The 18168-nt window shown below is 41.0% G+C and overlaps 1 protein-coding gene across 13 annotated transcripts in view; it reads left to right on the top strand.

Annotated features, from left to right (window-relative positions):
- CDKAL1 (CDKAL1 threonylcarbamoyladenosine tRNA methylthiotransferase) overlaps window positions 1-18168 on the top strand; it is a 736106-nt gene that overhangs the window by 320705 nt on the left and 397233 nt on the right. For all 13 annotated transcript variants that reach the window (XM_078368217.1, XM_078368209.1, XM_078368220.1 and 10 more), the window contains one exon: window positions 14126-14229. In XM_078368217.1, the coding sequence (XP_078224343.1) occupies window positions 14126-14229 (104 nt within the window). The remainder of the gene's footprint in view (window positions 1-14125; window positions 14230-18168) is intronic.

Genomic DNA, 18168 nt, shown 5'->3' with positions numbered 1-18168 from the left:
CCCTTCTTTTTCCACACTGCACATTGATCTCTCTCCAGTCTGGGCCAGGTTTTAGACTCTGTTTAGCTATATTCTTTTCTTGCTCTCTTCCACGTCCTCCTCCACATCCTTCCACTATCCCAGCTTTTCTTTCAACTAAGGCACGTGCTAGTAAATCTGCCCCTTCCTTTGCCTGTGCAGGGAGGGCACAAAGCAGCAGTGTCTGCACCCCACCTGCCACCTTTCCAATGCTACTACAAGATTTGCAAGAAGCACGAAATGGTCATTTATCAGGAACCATCTTTATTCTTAATAAAAAATAGATTTATTATAGATAAAATAGGGCAGGGGAAAAGTGCTGCAGGCTCCAACGTTGCTCCAACATTAGCATCTCACCCGACTCCTCCCCGCAGCCATTGGCATCCCCAGTTGGGTTTCAGTGTTCCTGGAACTCAGGGCCTTCGTCCTCTCCAATCTAAATGCAGAAACATTTGACATGGACATGTTTTTGCAAAATGCAATACGTTCTTATTGACTCTGGTCACCCTGCTGTGCTCTAGAGTCAAAATCTCTTCCTCCTGTCTAGACTTTGGTCCTTTGACTGACACCCCCCATTCCCTCCCTCTGCCACTGTCTGGCCCCGGCTCACCATCCATCTACTGGCTACTTCAATTCGGTCAACTTGTTTAGATCAACACTTCCGTGGCATCACGTGGAATTGGTCTCTCTGAGGTGGTGGAGATGCTGAGTAGTGGGATTTCCTCATTCCACGGTGCACACATCTATCTAATCCTCACACTGCACCCCATGAATGTACAAGCATGATTTGCCAATTAAAACAATACTAATAAAGACAGAATAAATATAGTAAAATGCAAAAAGTGCGGCTTCACCGCCCACCTCCTTGATTTCGTCAGCCGTCTGGCTATTTGGGGCCCTCTTACTCTTTCTCTTGGGTGGGCACAGGCAGCAGCATGTCCTTATTACGGAAATGCATCTCCTGGCAGCCCTGCGGAAGCTCCACCTTCTTGCTGGCCTGGCCAACACAGCTTCGGGCTGCCCAGCTTGGAGGATGCTGGCTGCCTGTGATGGTTGTTGAGCCGGGGTACTCTGGGTGGTGATCTGGGTGGAGGAGGCGGCATGAGGTTATGCTGGAGGGCTTGTTGAGCCAGGGTTTCTAAATGTTCACTGCCGATGGAGCACCTGACGGAGGCTGCAGCCATGAGGTCACGCTGGCGAGCTTGCTGAGCCAGGGTTTCTAAGGAGCTCCCAATGGAGGTGGCCACACAGTTACGCTGGAGGGCTTGCCGAGCCAAGGTTTCTAAGGAGCTCCCAATGCAGGTGGTCACACAGTTACGCTGGAGGGCCTGCTGAACCAAGGTTTCTAAGGAGTTCACAATGGAGGAGGCCACGCGGTCACACCGGCGGGCTTGCCGAGCCAAGGTTTTTAAGGAGCTCCCAATGGAGGTGGCCACACAGTGACGCTGGAGGGCTTGCTCAGCCCTGGGCTCCCAATGGAGGACAAAGTTTTAAAATCTCCACCATTTCTGACAGAGCTCTCGATAGTCGGGGAGGCCATGGGGGCATGCTGGGGGTCTGGATTAAAACTCTCTGGCTTCTTCAGGCCAGCAGGGGAACTGGAAACTTGAGTTGATAGGGAACAGGTAGGATCCCCAGGAGCAAGGGACTGTAGTGTGTTAGTGGATTGCTTTTTTTTTTCCATCTAAAATAAGGTAGGTGGCCATGTTATCATCAAATAAGTTTTCTTTAACTGCCTTGGTGACATTCTCAGCGTGGCACCCCATGGCCACCAAAAGCTCGATGGTTTTAGTGTTTGGGTGGCCCAGGATCTGCTCTTCATATGTTTTCAGCGGCAATTCCTGGCCGTTGTTCACCCACGGGTCCCTTATGACGTCTTCTACTGTGGGTCGCTTTTTGGGGTCTGACGTTAACAGTTTTTTCATTAGGCTTTTAAGGCCTTCTGAAAAGAAGTCCGGGCAGACGTACTTTCCAGATCTAATTATGGATTTGAGTCGCACAGCACTCTCTGAGAAGAAGGGCAGAGTCGCAGACACCATCTCGAACAAAGTGACGCCTAGGCTCCAAACATCCGTGGCGGGGCATTGGTAGCCATTGACCCGGAAGACGTCGGGGCCATGTAGGGGAGGGTGCCACAACATACTCTCAGCCTCTGCCCCTCATAGTAAGCTGTTGCTGAGCCAAAGTCTGCGATTTTGATATTTCTTTCACTGTCCAAGAGGATGTTGTCCGGCTTCAGGTCTCTGTGCGCTATTGTTTTTCTGTGGCAGTACTGCGCGGCTGAGAGCATCTGCTGGAACATGGCTCGGGCCTCCTCCTCCATCACGTTGTTGTGTTGCATCCAGCCGGACACGCTTCCTCCTGATGCGTACTCCATCATCAAGTGGCACACCTTTTTGGTGTTAATAACTGGTACAACACTTCAACAGCATTTTCATTGGTAGTTTCTTTTTCTATAATTATTTTTATTATACTCTTAAGTTCTGGGGTACATGTGTAGATTGTGCAGGTTTGTTACATAGGTTTACATGCGCCACGGTGGTTTTCAATCATTTGTACTTTCAAAATCTGAAATAGCTTTTGGATTTTGAAGATCTCCTAATGTCTATATGCAACATATTCAGTTCCTTTTCTTTCATCTCTGAATGGTTGGTCTCAACCATTGAGAAGGGAGAGAATATTTTCCTTTCCTTGTAGGGTTTTTCCTTCCTCATGTGGTTGGGATTATGTAATGGACACAGAGGAAACAGATATACCCTACCCTCCATGAGCCCATAGCCTCTTCAGGAAGGCCCCCCAGCCTCGAAGCTCCTTCAGCGTGAGGAGCACCAGGTGAAGTGGGGGCCAGAGAAGAGTGGCCTGGGCCGCAGGTCAGCGCTGGTGAGGGAAGAAGTGGGGCTTTCTGGAGGCCAGTGTGCTGAGCCCTGCGGTGTGAGGAGGGGTCACCTGAGTAGGGACAAGGACAGGAGGGTGGTCTCTGTGAAGGCCCAGGATGACCGAGGGTGGCTCTCTGGAGGGATGCGCTAGTCTGAACGAGTGACAGGGGCCAGGTTGGGAGCACTGAAGTCCCAGGACAGAGGCCGAGCCTGTATTTCAGGGCCGGGGCTGTGGAATAGTTCTGAGCCCCTCACTGGGCCACAGCCCTCAGACCCTGACTCTGCTCCTGACCTGGGAGTGGGCTCAACTGAACTTCGCCTCCTCGCCAGCCTCAGTGCCTCCATCCTCCCCCACCCACGCCCCTCCTTTCAGGCTCCCAGAGGGATCCAAGGAAAAGCCGCCTCTGGCCTCCACCACCCACCTGCTGGCCCTGAGACCTTCAAGGAGAAGCCCTCCTCTTTGTCCACTAGGGCTCGCCTGGGCAGCCTGTTCTCCCCACGGCCCTGCCTTACAGACCACCCTGTGTGCCCATGTGGGTCAGGACATCATGTTTCCCACACACAGTCCCCGCTGCCTGGAGTCCCCCACCTACTCTCCTGCTCTGGACCCCCTCGGTCTCTTCAGTCCCAGCTGAGATATCTAGCACTCTGGAGAGCATTCCTGAGCCCTGTGGTTACACTACAGATAATGTGTATTTGAAACAAATGACACAAAAGAAAAATTCCAAACAGAATTGCTCTTCCTCTGGGACAACCTTCTCACAAAGATTTGTGAAGCTCTTTCCTGCACAGCTGTCAAGCATTCCCAGATGGCTTTTCACGGTAAAATTCCACCTATCTTTTCCACTGATCACTCAATGAGACATATGCTGTTGTTATAGCGAGCAAAAGGGTGAGGCTTGAGCTTCCTGTAAAGGTACATTTGTGTCCATGGAGGCCTGCTAGTGTTTTATGTATGTGCATCCTAAGTTGGTTACAAATGTCCTCATATATGCAACTTGTTTTGCAACAGGAAATGTGCAGGCTGTGACAGGGAAATTAAATTTCTGCCATCTTAAATTCAACATAAAATATCCAGATTACACATTATATATGTACTTATGTGAAGAGCTTTTTAAGTTTTTAATATAAGAGGGGGAGAACATTTACTTTTTAATGCAATTCTTTTATATTTTATTACCGATTTCAAATCTATTAAGTGTTAAAATGGAAAATGTTTATCACTTCTTTTTAAAGTCACTGACAATGTGACATGGTCTAATTTACTGCTAATAAAGTATCGTGTTGTTTAATGTTTCCTAAGTTCTCTGCTCATGTTTAATTTATTCTTTTACAAAATTTGGCATAATGTCTTATTATTTAAACTACATGACCATGAATAGATTTGCCTTCTTGGTTATTTTCCGTGTTAGATTAATAGAATCATTCTGTCGCCAGAAATTATTTCTTATTGAATTCAGTGGACATGTTATTAGGGGATAGCAAAGAAGCAAAAATACAATCTGCACCTTTAAGACCCATACTGATTGCTGAGAGAGGTTAGAGTATACAACTGGCTGTGTGATATCAGTCAGAATGTGAGTCCTGTGTGAGGCTCAAAGGTCTGTGGAAGCAGAGAAGAGGAAGGGAGCCTGTGGGAGGACAGGCTGCCACTGGCCTGTGCCTGGAAAGACAAGCTGGGGTTAGGGACAGGCAGAGGCGAGGAGGAGGAGGCAGCAGGACGCACCTTGTTTTGCAGTAATGTAGAATATGTGAAGGAAAGAAGTGAAATAAATGCAGTTTGTGGCCAGAGAGCAGTCGGTCTCTGAATGATAAGGGGTTTAACTTAAAAGGGCTCAGGAGCCTATAAAGCTTTTTAAAGGGGAGAACATAAATATGAATTTGGTGTTAGCAGTAAAATGACCACTGACCGTTCCAAGCATTTTAGTCTTAATTTGTCATTCAGCACAAGAGCCTGATGCCATCCTATTCAGAAGGATGTACAGTTTGCTTCTCATTAGGATTTCCAGGGTGCTAAACCACTCACATGTTTTCATCTGGTCCCCACGTTATTAACAAAAGAGTGACTAGGGCAGCAAGTACAATTTGTACATAGGAGAGAATTTCTATCCATGAGAAATTAATTGGCCTGCCTAAAGATCAACCTCATTTAAGTTCCTGGCCTCGTTAGCTCTGTAGTCAACCAACAGAGCTAGAATCTAAATGGAAATTGCCATCTGTCCAGATAAAGATTAAAAAGGTAAAAAGAACATCCACGTTTTCCAGCACAGACTAATTGTTGGCTCCATTACATAGTTTCTGTTCAGAAAAATCATTTGGAACGTAATTCCTTTTACCTATAGGAGATCTTAAGAATATAGCCTGGCTGGGCGTGGTGGCTCACGCCTGTAATCCCAGCACTTTGGGAGTCTGAGGCGGGTGGATCACGAGGTCAAGAGATCGAGACCATCCTGGTTAACATGGTGAAACCCCGTCTCTACTACAAATGCAAAAAGTTAGCTGGGCATGGTGGCGTGTGCCTGTAATCCCAGCTACTCAGGAGGCTGAGGCAGGAGAATTGCCTGAACCCGGGGGGCGAAGGTTGCGGTGAGCCGAGATTGCGCCATTGCACTCCAGTCTGGGTAACAAGAACGAAACTCTGCCTTAAAAAAAAAAAAAATAAATAAAATAATATATATATACATATGTATATATGTATATATATATAGCCTGGAAAATAACTTGCAGGTGTGTAAGTCTGTAGGGTAAAAATTCAGATGTTACTGACATTTTGATCTAATACATCCCTACATCTTATTTACATCATGATCATTAGTGGTCAATGAAATTATTAGTTTTAATGGCTTTTATTAAATATAAAAATTAGCTAATCTTTAAAAATTTTATTTTTTTAAATATTCAAACATTAATTATTTACTAACTGTCAAGTATTAAGATTAGGTACTTTGGCTCATTTAATCCTTTTAACAGCTTTGCAAGATGTGTGTTGTTAGCTCTTTCTTCACAGACGAGGTATCACATTGCATCTCATCTGGCAGGAGCAGAGCTGAGTTTTAACCTTGTGCTTCAAAGCTTAGCTCTTTTTTTTTCTGAGACGGAGTTTCGCTCTTGTTACCCAGGCTGGAGTGCAATGGCGCAATCTCGGCTCACCGCAACCTCCGCCTCCTGGGTTCAGTCAATTCTCTTGCCTCAGCCTCCTGAGGAGCTGGGATTACAGGCATGCGCCACCATGCCCAGCTAATGTTTTGTATTTTTAGTAGAGATGGGTTTCATCATGTTGACCAGGTTGGTCTTGATATCTTGACCTCGTGATCCACCCGCCTTGGCTTCCCAAAGTGCTGGGATTACAGGTATGAGCTACCGCACCCGGCCCGTGATTTTTAAATTGTTTCAGAACTTGTGATATCTAAAGATGCTCTTTACAAAAAAAAAAAAACAAAAAAAACCGAATTTATATGTTAAAACTTTCGGTTTTCACTTGCTTAATATGGTTTGGATATTAAGTTGACCGTTACATGTTTAAACCCTTTGAATTATTTTAGCTTGTGAAAATTCATTGTTATTTCATTTGTTTAGTTGATGTAATTTAAAAATATTCTACCACAGATGTATCTTCACACTTCAGATGATGGCGCATGCCTGTCACCCCACCCCTTCGGGAGAGCCTGAAACAGGAGAATAACTTGAGCCCAGGACAGCCTGGGCAGCATAGCGAGACCCTGTCTTCACAAAAAAAAACTTAAAAAAAAAAAATAATAAATAAAAGCTTCCCGGATTATATTGCCAAATTAAATACTTAAGCTCTCTCTGCATTTGAGGTTTATAGTCATTCTTGGCCTCTGGCTGTGTAACAACCTGTGCAAAGATTAGTAGGTATTGTGTGCTAGCTTTATGCTTCCATCAGGACAGGAGGCCTGTTTGGGATTTTGGATCTTTCTTGTAGTTCAGCAGTCATCCCATTTGGGTTTTGGTTCCTGCAGTCAACCTTCAAAGATCTTTTGTTTTCTGAAGTTGAAGAAACTGGCTCAGTGTTCCCACTCCTAGACAATTATTTAATTGTTTACAGATAACTGAAACTCTCCTCTAAAGGTTTCTATTATGTATTTCTTTATTTTATGAGAGCTTCTCATGTTGAAATGATTGGTCAACATAATTCCTGGTCATTAGAAAAACTGTTTTTCAACTAAAGAGCATCAAAATGCTTATTCTTTCTTTTCTGATTTTACACTGCATTTTTTTTCTGTGTATTATAATAAATCTCTTGTTTTTAAAGCTAAGACAATAGCAGATTTAATGCTTAAGTTGGTACTGTTCTGGCAAGTTTAAAGAAACGTACTCTTGGACCTTAAAAATATATACACCTGCTATGTATCCACAAAAATTAAAAATAAACATACAAGCAGCCAAAAAAATGTACTCTTAAGAAACTTACTTTCTCAAAATAATATGTAGTATTATTTTAATAATTGTGTGTAAGGACGAACCCATCTTATGCAATAAAGAGTTTGGAATTTCAAAACTATCATGTCAGCTGGGCATGGTGGCTTATGCCTGTAATCCCAGAACTTTGGGAGGCTGAGGCAGGTGGATTACCTGAGGTCAGGAGTTCAAGAGTAGCCTGACCAACATGGAGAAACCCCGTCTCTACTATAAACACAACATTATCTGGGCGTGGTGGCGCATGCCTGTAATCCTAGCTACTTGGGAGGCTGAGGTAGGAGAAGGGCTTGAACCTGGGAGGCGGAAGTTGCAGTGAGCTGAGATCGCACCATTGCACTCCAGCTTGGACAACAGGAATGAAACTCCATTTCAAAAAAAAAGAAAAAAAAAACAAAACTATCATGTCAACAACCATAATTAACCCCAAGGGAACAGTTTAGCACAGAGTTTTTTGAATTCTGAATGTAATATTCTTATTTGCTTGAGTATTATAAATGTTTCAGAATATCACTTTGTTTTATTTAAACTTTTTGGTACAGTTTCATGAGTGGTTTTCCATGGGGAATACATGTCCATTTTTATTAAGCGAAACAGTAGGGAAATGTGATTTGGTTTCCAGAGTTGACTTTTAAGCAAACCTATCAGCAACACATCTGTTCCATAAAGTTGAGTACACCTGGGACATCATAATGCATAATTATTTCCTCACAGAATTGTTTAATGACAGTTGCATTAAACTACCAGTGGCTGACACTTACTGATCACTTACTAGATACAGACACCATTCTGGTATTTTACATGTGTCAATTAATTTATGTTATAAATTTTAAAATATGTTTCTTTTCTTCCTGTTCTTCCCCTGTCCTTTCCCCCTGCTAGTGAAGAAACAACCGAAGTCCGAAATATTAGTAGAGGTTGAATATCCCTTGTCAGAAATGCATGGAACGAGAAGAGTTTTGAATTTGTTGGGTTTTTGTGTTAGATTTTGGAATATTTGCATATATATATAATGAGAAACCCTGCGGATGAGACCCAAGTCCATACACAGAATTCATTAGTGTTTCATGTACGTCGTATACACATAGCGTGAATGTAATTCACATAATATTTCAAACTGATTTTTTGCATGAAGCAAAGTTTGGACTGCGTTTTGATTGCAATCCATCGCATGAGGTCAGGTGTGGAAGTTTCTTCTTGTAGTGTGTCGTTGCTCAAAAAGTTTCAGATTTTGGAGGATTTCAGGTTTTTGGATTAGGAATGCTCAACCGGTAGCTTCCATTAAGATTGTTCACTTAATTTATGGAGCTTTCCATTGGTAACAGGACAAATAAGGGAAAGGGATCACAGGAAATGAAGCAGTATTAGAAGAGATGACAGGCTCCCTGGAAAGGCGTGGATTTAACTTGAGTGAATGCCAGTCATACATGGGAATCACAGCTTCTTGACAGGGCTTGCTGCATTGAGTGGGCCATGGAGACACTTGAGGAAAAAGCAGAGAGAATTCTGGTCTTCCATTGTTCTAGTAAACAGCTTTGAGAACCTGAGCTATAGAATTTTAAATGGGCCAGGTATGGTGGCTCTTGCCTATAATCCCAGCACTTTGGGAGGCCAATATGGGCAGATCATGAGGTCAGGAGTCCGAGACCAGCTTGGCCAATATGGTGAAAACCTGTCTTTACTAAAAAGACACAAAAAAATTAGCTGGGTGCTGTTACGCATGTCTGTAGTCCCAGCTACTCAGGAGGCTGAGGCAGGAGTATGGCTTAAACCTGGGAGGCGGGGGTTGCAGTGAGCTGAGATTGCGCCACTGCACTCCAGCCTGGGCAACAGAGCGGAACTCTGTCTCAAAAAAAAGAAACAACAACATGAAAAGAATTTAAAATCAGATGCAGTGGCACGTTTTCACAAAGAACCAACAGGAGGATGAAAAACAGACTTGTAAACAAGAATGAAAAAGACAGGTTTAGGGCAGTGGATGGACAAGAAGCCTGGCCTTAGATTCCCACAGAAAAAAGGAGAGAAACACATATTATAATTCAATAGCTTCATACCGAGCTTCAAGAAGGTAAGTACCGGCCATATCTTTGAATATATGTGCCATATTAGTTTATATCTCATGTCTGATGATTTGCAGGTCTTAATATTTGCATTTTTATGCAGCTGAGATGTTTGGCACTCAATTTTTGTGGGAGGGGGCAGCTTGGTATGGAAACAGCTTGGAGTTTGAAATCTGACTGGCCTGGATTTGAATCTCAGCTGTTACATGGCCATGAGCAAGCGACTTATCTGATTTTTTGAGGTAGATTCTTGTCTGTAAGCCAGAGATAGAGAAACCCAACTCTGAAAAGATTAAATGAGATAAGGCATATACAGTATCAATAAGACGCTCCTTGGCTCACTCCTGTAAGCCCAGTACTTTGGGAGGCTGAGAAGGGAGGGTTGCTTGAGCCCAGAAGTTTGAGACCAACACAGCAAGGCAACATAGCAAGACCCCATTTCTATTTTTCTTTTTGAGACAGAGTTTGACTCTTGTTACCCAGGCTGGAGTGCAATGGCGCGATCTCGGCTCACCACAACCTCCGCCTCCTGGGTTCAGGCAATTCTCCTGCCTCAGCCTCCTGAATAGCTGGGATTATAGGCACGCACCACCATGCTCAGCTAACTTTGTATTTTTAGTAGAGACGGGGTTTCACCATGTTAACCAGGATGGTCTCGATCTCTTGACCTCGTGATCCACCGGCCTCAGCCTCCCAAAGGGCTGGGATTACAGGCGTGAGCCACCGCGCCCGGCCATGACCTCATTTCTATTTTAAAAAATAGAAAAAGAAAATATTGATAACAGTGTCTGGTGCTCAGTAAGGACTAAACACGATCGAGTTATCCTCTCAAGGAAAAGGCAATACAATGGTTTTCTCCTTTCCCTTGTTATGGAAAGGACAGAAAATGTAAAGAGAAGACATCTAACAACTGGGGGACTATATTTGTAAGAGGCACAATTTGTGTTTATTTTAAAAGGATAAATTGCTTAGGAGGAAAAGACTGTTAGCAGTTGAAGATCATGTGGTCTGTTACATATTAAAAACATGTTTTACAGAGAGAGAGATCCAAGATGCCTGATTAGCAGCAGTTCAGGATTGTAGCTCCCAGTGAAAGTGCAGAGAGTGAGTGGATGCCACAGTTCCAGACGAATTTTTGTTGCCCACGGACCAGGAGATTCCCAGTGGAGGAGCCCCACGGGTCACCAGCACAACTCTTGGCCGGCGCAGCTGTTTCGCCGGTGCCCCGGTGCGGCGGTTCTCAGTGCGGAGTATATGGGACTGGGTGCCCTTTTAGTTGGCATTTGGAGCTCCGGGAAGGCAGAGTCGCCCATTCAGCTGATTGAAAAGGGGACTGAAGTGCGGAGCCAGACCAGGAGATTGCCAGGCAGAAAAGCTCCACGAATCGCAATGTGACTGTTTCAGTAGACACGCAGTGCCCCCACAAAAAAACCAGCAATTGGAAGCACTGAAGATTGAGAGTTTCACAGCAAGCACAGCTGAACCTGAGAAGGTCCAGCTCTGTGGGGGAGGGGCGTCTGCCAAATAAAAACTAAGAAACAGAAAAAACTTCATCACCAACAAGCTGCATGTCCACTCAGAGACACAGTCTGAAAGTCAGCAATTACAAAGACTACAGGTGGGAAAATCCACAAAGACGGGAAGAAACCAGCGCCAAAAGGCTGAAAATACCCGAAATCAGAATGTCTCTCCTCCTACAGGGGATCGCAGCTCCTCATCAGCAATGGAACAAGGCCATCAGCAATGGAATGAGTGTGATGAATTGACAGAATCAGGCTTCAGAAGGTGGATAATAAGAAACTTCTGTGAGCTGAAAGAATATGTTCTAACCCAATGCAAAGAAATTAAGAACCTTGAAAAAAGGTTTGATGAAATGCTAACGAGAATAGACAATTTAGAGAGGAATATAAGTGAATTAGTAGAGCTGAAAAACACAGTACGAGAACTTCGTGAAGTATGCACAAATTTTAACAGTTGAATTGGTCAAGCGGAAGAAAGGATATCAGAGGTGGAAGACCAACTTAATGAAATAAAATGAGAAGACAAGGTTAGAGAAAAAAGGCTAAAAAGGAATGAGCAAAGTCTCCAAAAAATATGGAACTATGTGAAAAGACCTAATCTACGTTTGATAGGTGTACCTGAATGTGACGAAGAGAATGAATCCAAGCTGGGAAATATTCTTCAGGATATTATCCAGGAAAACTTTCCCAACCTAGCAAAGCAGGACAATACTCAACTCCAGGAAATACAGAGAACACCACAAAGATATTCCTCAAGAAGAGCAACCCCAAGACACATAATCATTAGATTCATTAGGGTTGAAATGAAGGAGAAAATACTAAGGGCAGCCAGAGAAAAAGGTCAGGTTACCCATAAAGGGAAGCCTATCAGACTCACAGCAGATCTCTCAGCGGAAACCCTACAAGCCAGAAGAGAGTGGGGGCCAATATTCAACATCCTTAAAGAAAAGAACTTTCAACCCAGAACTTCTTATCCAGCCAAACTAAGCTTCATAAGTGAGGGAAAAATAAATTTTTTTGCGAACAAGCAAGTACTCAGAGATTTCATCACCACCAGGCCTGCTTTACAAGAGCTTCTGAAAGAAGCATGACACATAGAAAGAACAACTAGTATCAGCCACTCCAAAAACATACCAAAAGGTAAAGAGCATCAACATAATGAAGAATTTACATCAACTAATGGGCAAAACAGCCAGCCAGCATTAAATGGCAGTATTAAACTCATATATATCAATATTAATCCCAAATTTAAATGGATGAAATGCCCCCAATCAAAAGACACAGACAGGCAAATTGGATAAAAAGCCAAAACCCGTTGGTATGCTGCATCCAGACCCATCTCACATGCAAGGATACACAAAGACTCAAAACAAAGGGATGGAGGAAGATTTACCAAGCAAATGGAGAGCAAAAAAAAAAAAAAGCAGGAGTTGCAATTCTCGTCTCTGATAAAATTGACTTTAAAGCAACAAAGACCAAAAAAGACAAAGAAGGATATAATGGTAAAAGGATCAGTGCAACAAGAAGAGCTAACAATCCTAAATATATACATACCCAATACAGGAGCACCCAGATACATAAGGCAAGTTCTTAATGACTTACAAAGAGACTTAGGCTCCCACATAATAATAGTGGGAGATTTTAACACTACATTGTCAATATTAGACAGATCAACAAGACAGAAAATTAACAAGGATATCCAGGACTTGAACTCAGACCTGGAACAAGTAAACTTAATAAACATTTACAGAATTCTCCACCCCAAATTCACAACACATACATTTTTCTCAGTATCACATCACACCTATTCTAAAAGTGACCACAAAATTGGAAGTAAATCACTCCTCAGCAATTGCATAGCATTTCACAGGTTTAAATGAAATATTGGTTGGCTGCTTGTTTGTTATTTTCCTCCCTTATTCCTTCCTGTCTCCATTATTAAGCACATTTATTGGCATGAAGAGGTTTTTAATACCCATTTTTAGACTGCGTTCTAGCCTGGGCAATAGAGCAGGATTCCCGTTCTCTCTCCCTCTTTCTCTTCCTCTTTCTTTCTCTCTTTTATTCTGTTTTTCTTTCTTTCTCCTTTTTTTTCTTTGCTTTCTTTTTCTTCCTTTCTTTTTTCTCAAAAAAAAAAAAAAACACGTTTTAAAATGTCTATTATTTTACTCAAGGATCTCATGCAAAAATTCTTAGAAATTAAGCACTGCATATCTGACTGCTGAGTACAGTGATTCATATGTATTTTAAAGTCATGTATTAATAAAATTACACATGGGTCAGATTCAGTTATTGAAGGAACAGTTATTCTCACTATGAAATTTTAAAGTATTTGTATACTGATGGTCTTTTAAAGCCTTGCTTCTCATTATAACAATTGAGTCACGGAAGAGATGTTCTTTTTTGTTTGGGTCAGTGTTATTGAGGCTTATCTTTTTGATACAGGACTATTTATTATTTTGTAACTGTGTCTTTTATTTTGTAATAAATTTATTTAAGGTATATTTTAATATTATAAGAGTAGAATCAATATTTTAGTTTTAAAAAGACAGTTCTTTAACATGTCTAAATACTCTTGAGAAATATGCCGTTTTTTATTTTTTTAAAGCTAATATTGTCAGTCTACTTTTTTACTTTGATTAATGTAGTCTCAGAGAACTATTCATCGAACTTGCTTTAATATTTTTTCCTGATTTCAAGGAGTGAAAAGTATCATCTAAAAATTTCTAAGGGTGCATTTTCTTATGAGAATGCTATATTATCTACTTAACTCTTATACCATTAGTCAAAAGTTAAATGAGTGTCATCCTTTCTGAATGATATAGTATGTATAAGTGATACCAAAACTTTCTAGATATGATGGCCAAAGAAATGTCAATTGTTTATGAAAAGTAATGTCAGTCTTGAATTTCTTTTGATTAGTCATTATAGGCATTTTTAAACTTTCTTCCTCATAGATACGTGCATTTTTAGGTAATATGTGATTTGTACAGCCATTCTTGAGTGGTTGAAACTGAAAAGAATTGCAGATTTTTGTGTCTGGTGGAGATAAAATAACTCTGAGACATGGCAGATACTCGGTTTTTTAATCTCTTGTATATAGTATGCAAATGTTCCCGAAAGAGCACTTTTGTGTATATTTTGAGGTACCCCCATGTTAAGTGTACACTGTCTTTAGAAATGTGAGTCTTATTTATTGTTATCATTTGAACAGGTGTCTCAATGCTTGTACCTACTGCAAAACTAAACATGCCAGAGGAAATTTGGCCAGTTACCCGATTGATGAGCTAGTAGACAGAGCCAAACAATCTTTTCAAGGTAAGACTTTCTAGAATTACATGTGAAATTGTCTTCTTAATAAATTATATTAGTCTTCTATTTAGAGACAAACTTCTTTAGTTTTCTGAAGAGTTTTACGAATATATCAGCTTAACTAATGAAAGATGTGACCAGATTGAATCACTCAGGTTATTTTTACCTTAATTACTCTTTGTTTACTGCTCTTCCGTTTTCTGATCACGCTAAGGTAAATGATGTATTTTGAACTTTACCACCCATCTTTAGACTCCATGGGAATAAAAATAAGATAAAATGAAATCCATGAGCCTCTGATGTCTGTTAAGATGTTTTTGGACAAGTGAAATACTCAGATTTTTCATCTCTTTCTTTGGCATTTTTGGACCATTCAGATGGTAGAGCTAATGAGGGTTTGTAGAAGCCTTTGAAGAAGAAGATAGGCTTTTGTATCCGCCAATAAAGGAGGCTACCCTTTTTATCCACAGGACTGTCGGAACAGTAAAGAGTGGTACAGGGGGAGAGGCCTAATGAAAATGAATTGAGTGGGGTGGCTAACTACTGCGGAGTCGTCACTTGCTGGGAAATAGATTATCTAGGTCTCTCTCAGCGTCTATTAAGACTTACCTTTAACATGAGTCACAGTGGTGTGGAGGTGTAACTGCTCACACCATAAACTTCCTCTTTTGTCTTTCTTTATCATATGTGGATGTAACAGTGGTGTGTTTTTACTCCCGACGTGAGATAATCTGTTGTCTCATAATCTTGCAGGTTAATAGTTATTGGCATTGTGCTTTTCTTTTCAGCAAGTAACTTCGCATGCTGCTGTCAGTACTTCCTACTCTGGGTCTCAGAAAGTATGAATTCCAAATTCATTTCTTTGTTTAGTCTATAGAAAGCTTTTAGAAACATGAATTTGGAATTAATAGAGAAAAACATCCCCTTGCTTGATTTGTTGATGCCCCCAACAGTTTTTCTCTACTTGTATTTTCTTAGCTCAATCCCCTCTTCCTTTCACATTCAACTAGTTTTGAGAGAGAAATAAAGGAAATGTACTGACTCTTTCCAGCGTTCTCCTTTTAAAGCCAGATTATTATCTAATCTGAGGAAAAGCCTGGGTGGTTATCTTTTCCACAGCCTACCCAGTACTTCTGTGGATTTTCTTAGAATGGGCAAAAATTTGCCCAGAAACTAAATCTCTTTGAAAAAAACCTTTGCTGGCATTCTTAATTAGTGTTTGTTTTTTCATATAGCTGTCAGATAAGGGGAATATTAAACACAGACGATCTATCAACCAAACACTGCAACTTAGAAGGCATGCCAATTTGTACTTTTCTAACATCGTGCATTTCTAAGTGCAACTGCATATAATTTTAAAAAAAATCTGTTTCATTTTACTTGGAAATTCATTTGAAAACTATAAAGCTGTAAAATTGCCATGTGGAAAGTGAAAATCCCCTCTTCACTTGCTTACATCTATCCTCACCTGTAACTTATGCTAACGTTTAGCTATGATTGCTTCACGACTTCATATTAGACGCATGCATGGATATTATATGTGACTTGAGGAAAAAGACAGAAATGTTGCCGGTGGAGGGTGTCCACATTCTTTGTGTTTTAAACAAAGAATTGGATGAAACACACAAAGAAAGCAAGGAAAGAATGAAGCAACAAAAGCAGAGAGTTACTGAAAATGAAAGCACACGGCGCAGGGTGGGAGCGGGTCTGAGCAGCCGCTCAAGGGCATGAATTCGGAATCTTCTGGGATCCGAATTGAGACCCTAGAGGTCTCCCATTGGCCACTTGGTATTCACCCCATGTAAATGAAGTGGTGGTCTACAGTCATTCTGATTAGTTGTGGAAAGAAACCAATCAGAGGCTGAAGTGCAGTTCCAAAGGTCACACTCCCATGCAAATATCTGATTGGTTGTGGATAGCTGAAGTGAAGTTACAAAGTTTCACACCTATACAAATGTCTGACTGGTTGCAGAAAGCAACCAATCAGAAGTACTTTCAATTTCCCAGCTGCCCTGCAGAAAAGATGGGGGTTTCTAAAGGGAGTAGCCTCTGGTCCTATTAGGCTGGAAAGTTGTTTTTTTTTTTTTTTCCTATCTATTTAGCTAGGAAGTCAAGGTGAATTGGCCTTAGGTTCCCTGCCTCCAGACCTTACTCTCTCCTGCCTCAGAAACATAGTTTGTATAAATCGATTACAACTTTTTGTAACAATATCCACCTTAGCTCTGTGATTTATCTTTAGAAATGCCCTCTGAGCAACCAAGTTACAGCGTATTTGCTTCTGTAGGGTTTTAGTAAGTTAACATTGTCATATCCAAGTGGGTTGTACCAGATAAGGTGAATGATTCAAAGAACACATCAGAGGTTAGCAGTAATGTGGTAGCTATTTGTAATGCAAGTATTAGAAGGTTACTCTTATCAACATCAGTAAGATAAACGTCTTTTTATTCCCAACCATGGAATGTTTGCAACGTCAGGTTTTTCTGTTGTCTTATTATCTGTGTACTAGAGTTGAAACCAAATGCTAGTTTTTGGACTGGTGAGCTAACTTGTGAGATAAGCCCGTGTTTTTAGAATTTTTGTGTGTGTGTGACAGGGTCTCATACTCTGTCACTCAGGCAGGAGTATCATGGTGCAGTCTGAGCTCCTTGCGGCTTCTAACTGTTGGGCTCAAGTGATCCTCCTGCCTCAACCTCCCCAGCAATTGTGACTGTAGGCATGCACCACCAAGCCTGGCTAATTCTAAAATGTTTTTATAGAGATGGGTTCTCCCTGTGTTGGTCAGGCTGGTCTCGAACTCCTGTCCTCAAGCTATCTCGGCCTCCTGAAGAGCTGGGATTACAGGTGTGAGCCACTTCACCCAGCCAGGGAAATTTTAAGTCCTGGGGTATTTGTTGCTTTTTGCTATAAGCAGTTTAGATTTGAAATACTACTCTGTTGCTTACCAGACACATGATGTGAACACAGTATCTTACCTCTCCAAGATTATGGTTTTCTCCTTACTATAACATTTCATGTTTCTGTTTTAAGAATTTGAGATAACATGTATGAAGTAATTGTCTACGTCAATATTATGAAGAAGAAATATTACTTAACTAAAATCTAAAACCAGGAAGAGAAAACTATTAAGAATATTGTAACATCCATAACAAAAAACATTAATGACCAAAATCAAATGACAGATTTTTCTGTTGAGACCGAATTATGTTTTATGAAAAACTTCTCTATAGATAGAAGATATTTGGTATGACAGTTACCTTTCCTTTTCTAAATCTGAGAAGTACAAATTCATGCTAAGGTGGCCTTATAATCTCTTTCAACAATAGGAAGCATCAGTCTATAAGCTCATATTTTTAAAACGTTTAGTAGTGTTATTTTTTTCTACAAAAGACATTGAGATTTTAATGCACTTATAGAAATCAGAAGTTTGAGCTTTAAAATTGCAAATAACAGTTATAAAAGTAAACATAATAGAAGAAATGACTCTTCTTATTACTATGACTTTTGCATATTTAATTACTTAATAATTCAGGTGATAGGAATATTCTTTGGACCAGAAACTCTTAAGTTCTACATCCTATCATGAGTAGATTGCCTGTCTTATAATGAATAACAAACATGGTTTTATGAAAAGTTTCTCTGTAATGAAAAACCTAAATATGCTGCCAATAAATTGTAGCACTACATTTAAAGCCACTCTGTGGATGGAAGTTAAATTTCCCATCCTTAAAGTGGCATTTTCTTTCTTTCCTTTTAATTTTTTAATGGCTCCTGTATGTCGGAATTACAAATTGATTTTTTAAACTTTAAATCAACTGTGGAATGAGGATTAGAATCCAGGTTTCCAGTCATATGATAGAACATACAATAGCATCAAAAATTTGTTCTGAATAGCATATTTATCAGACTTTTTATTTTATTTTTTAGCAGTGAGATCTCACTGGAGTG

This window comes from Callithrix jacchus, chromosome 4, assembly GCF_049354715.1.
Source record: "Callithrix jacchus isolate 240 chromosome 4, calJac240_pri, whole genome shotgun sequence".
NCBI lineage: Eukaryota > Metazoa > Chordata > Mammalia > Primates > Cebidae > Callithrix > Callithrix jacchus.
The sequence above is the reverse complement of the archived record's forward strand: the minus strand, read 5'-3'. Positions and strand labels throughout refer to the sequence as shown.